We start from the raw sequence: 3,666 nt of genomic DNA on the forward strand, positions 1-3,666 counted from the left end.
ACTATGAGCATTGATCTGCTGCTAGAACAGCTGACTCAGCTATTAAAGCGCTTTGAACCACTGGTACAGTACGGCCTATAATAATGTCATAAATATACCTCTATGCTATAATAAAGTCATAGTACAGTATTTCAGGAAATGTCATAAATAGTAGTAGTATAGTATGACATGAAAGTCATAAAAAAACTTTAGTATAGTACATCATAAAAACTTCAATGTCAAAGTTTTAAAGAATTTATTTATATTTAAAATATTCATTTAAAGTCATAACAATGTCATGAAGATAAAGGTCCTAGTATAGTATGTCAAATAAAATTCATTTTAAAATATGTAATAAAAAGTCATCATATAGTATGTTAAAAAAAAGCTTATTATACAATGTTAAAAAGTATAATATGTTAAAAAAAGTCATGAAAAATATAAGTCATTGTTCAGTTTGTCGAAAAAAATCAAATTAGGGTCGTAGTATAGTATGTCGAATAAAGACATAAAACAGTTATAATATAGTGTTTATATTATATATTATCGTATGTCGTAAAAAAGTGATGATAAACTTTGCAGGTATTGAATTAGTGTCCATCAGTGTTCACATCAGTGTCCACCAGATGGCGCTCTTCCACACATAACGTGTTCATAACCCACAGCAGCCCCTCTCACCTGTCTCACCCGTCTCACCCGTCTCCGGCCATCTTTTTCTGCAGATTGAGAGCCACAAGCTGAGCTTCCGCGAGTCCGCCAAGGCCCGCACCGACCACGGCGCCGAGATCGTGTCCTTGGAAGACTCCCCCCACCAGCTCAGCACCGTGTCCTCCTCCGGCAGCATCAACATAGCCGACTCCCCGCAGCTCTCCACGCTGGCCGACCAGGTGTCCGCCTCTCTGGCCAAACAGGGCTTGTGAATGCACCCCCCACCCAAAAAAAAATAAAAAAAACCTCCACTCCCTCCACCTCTAAACCACACGACCACGTAGAGGAGTTGCGACGCCTTCCTCCTTATTTTTCACAGGACTTTTTTAGCTCCCCATCACTGTTTATCCTTCACTAAACTGTTCTCGAGGCATTACTTGTAGAGAAACACAGAGTAACAAGTAACCCGACATGTATTTAATCTCTCTCTGGTCTTTGAGCTCTTTATTTGCTATTTCTACCTTTTGTAAGTCTCCCTTTAAGAGTTAAATCACCCCAGCAGAGCAAAACTCTCCCTGTGAATCTGAGGATCTTCTCATTTATTCCTGGTAAATCTGACATCGTCATTCAAACGCTTGGTTTCCTGTCACATTGACTGTAAACCCTTTAGAGAGTCATGTTCTAAATGTCCCTATCGATGGGTGTTCCCCTCATATTTCTTTTGATAAGGTGCCCAGTTTGTGCCGAAGCAGAACGAACCGTTAACAGGGTTAAGCAGTTAAAGAAGCTGTTAAAAAGAAACGTAGCAAATCAAGAAAAGAAAGAAAAAAAAGAAGCTTTGAGACCTCAGTGCTGTCTTTGCTTTGTGTCGTCCCGACGCGACTCGAGTGTAACCTGGATTTAAAAAATACATAAAAACCGGAACGGCTAGAGTAGAAACGTGGGTTTGTGTTGGGCACAGTTTTATAAACGTATTCTGTGGATATATGACATGTATTTGATATGAAGAAACATTTGTATTGTGCCTGCTACTGTCAGTGTTATTTTATTTTTTGTTACTGCTCTATTGTAAATGCGCTGAAGCTTGAGAAAAAAATTAACCTTTAAAAACTTTCACGGCCAAACTATTAAAAGAGTTCATTGATTACAGTATTTAAACTGCTATATGCACATAAAAGCTAGGTAGAATAATCACCACGATTATTAAGTGTTCTTAAAGAGAGACTACGTAACTTCGGCTAAAAAAGAAGACATTGTGAGAATGCTAAATGCTATGCTAGTTTATCATTTAGCTTAAATTGCTACGCTATTGCAACAGTTAGCACGAGTGCAGATTGAGGAGTCATGAAGTCAGCAAACCGCACAAATAGAATAGAACAGAAGTTGAAGCGTTATTCGCGGTAATTTAAGTCGTACAAAAGAAAATGGCGGTTGTTAATTGCTATGGTGACGACACACGTTAGTGAGGCTGTAAAGTGGGTGGCTGGCTAGTTAGCTAGCTAGCTTGATCTTCTCCAGAGCGGCGGCAAAGTGAGGCAAATGGACCGGGGAGTGTAACCAGTGGAATTAGCCAGCTAGCTAAATTAGCCAGCTGCCTCGCTAGCTAGCTAGCTAATCCCCACCATGCTTTAATGCTACACTGGTAACACTCGCTTGCCGTAAGTCGGTTTAGTTTATGCGGCCGTTAGCCCGCTACAGCTGTACACATAAAAATGGCCGCCTCTCTGACCATCCTGCTCCATCGATTTGAACGGGAATGTCTCAGTCTACTCCCATTTCTATTGTTAGCAGGAAACTTGAGTATTTAGAAGATTTTGCTAACATTAGCCACCATAAGCTACCGCTCATGAGTGTGTCGAACTATGTGAAAGATGCCGCTTACGACTTTTCATTTGTATTTCCTCTCTCAGAAGTTACATAGTCTCACTTTAAATGTAGTATTTTAAAATGTACTCAACCAGAATGCATATTGCAAAGCAGATGGATGGATGACGATGGGTTGATTGGGCCAAGAGGAGAAAAACCCCGTACAGCAACGAGTTCACTGACTCATGACGTCCGTTTGTGTCGAGGCTCCTCGTCGACTCAAACTATTAAAAACAGACTCAAACTAATGTAGTCAGCTGGCGAGGTTGTCCACAACCTTTTGTCCGTGCGGTGAAGTTCAAATGAAGAGACGGTGCAGATTAAAAGATTTAACACGAATGCAAACCGGCTGCTTTCCTCAATTTGTAACCCTTAAAAAAAACGAAAACGTCCTCGATATCCCCGGTGACTCATCACCATCACTCACATTAATATTAAGCGAAACAACTTCTTGCATGCACCTCATGTAAGTGACGAGTCTGCTTGTTGCCTCTCCCCCTTTTCACAAAGTGGTCTCTTTGTATATCCTGTTTAATGAAAGACGTGCTGGTTTAAGACTTAAAAAAAAAAAGTATATACGTGGTTATAAAGAGTCGGAACACTTCACTCCCAACTGTGTGCGTTTTTTTAAACATTTGTTGCCAAAATAGATATAAAAACCGCAAAAGACGCTTCTTTTAAGTTAGCAGACGGGACTTTAAGGTGCTTGCGATGTGATCTGCATGCTGACTTCTTGGTTCTTCTGTTCTGAGACATCGGTCCGTGTGTGTGCAGGACGGGTCGAGGGCCGAGGAGCGACAGCGACGTGCTTCAGGTGGTTTTCTGCAGTAACAAACTCACCACCTTACTTTAGTTTAGTTTTCGTCTGACGCTGTACAGTTTGTGGAAATGTGATTGTGTTCTCGTTGTTGTGCATTTGATCAATAACTGGTTTATGATGATTCTTGTTGCTGTATCTGTGTATTTGAAAATAAATGCTATGAAGTCACCGTCGTCGTGAAGGATGTTCAGCACACGTGAAGTCAGGAGTCACTCCTCGTTTCACCACGTAGACATTTTAGTTTGAGGCCTGAAATCCCAGTAAACCTCTGAAAACATTTCACGAAGAGTGAATATGAAGAGTGAGACGCGGAGTGTTTCCACACAGAAGGACTGGAGGCCAGAACAATAACG

The 3,666-nt window shown here is 40.9% G+C and overlaps 1 protein-coding gene across 13 annotated transcripts in view; it reads left to right on the forward strand.

Annotated features, from left to right (window-relative positions):
• mapta (microtubule-associated protein tau a) overlaps nt 1-3,482 on the forward strand; it is a 28,801-nt gene extending 25,319 nt beyond the window's left edge. For 12 of the 13 annotated variants that reach the window (XM_079183177.1, XM_079183182.1, XM_079183178.1 and 9 more), the window contains one exon: nt 702-842. Coding sequence is in view for 1 of the 13 variants with exons in the window: in XM_079183181.1 (XP_079039307.1) it covers nt 702-899 (198 nt within the window). In the remaining 12 variants the exon portion in view is untranslated. Of the gene's footprint in view, nt 1-701 lie in introns of all 13 variants that reach the window. The other variant, XM_079183181.1, reaches the window with a different exon arrangement.
• Nucleotides 3,483-3,666: the final 184 nt, after the last annotated feature.

Source organism: Pholis gunnellus, assembly GCF_910591455.1.
Source record: "Pholis gunnellus genome assembly, chromosome: 21".
In the NCBI taxonomy this organism is placed as follows: domain Eukaryota; kingdom Metazoa; phylum Chordata; class Actinopteri; order Perciformes; family Pholidae; genus Pholis; species Pholis gunnellus.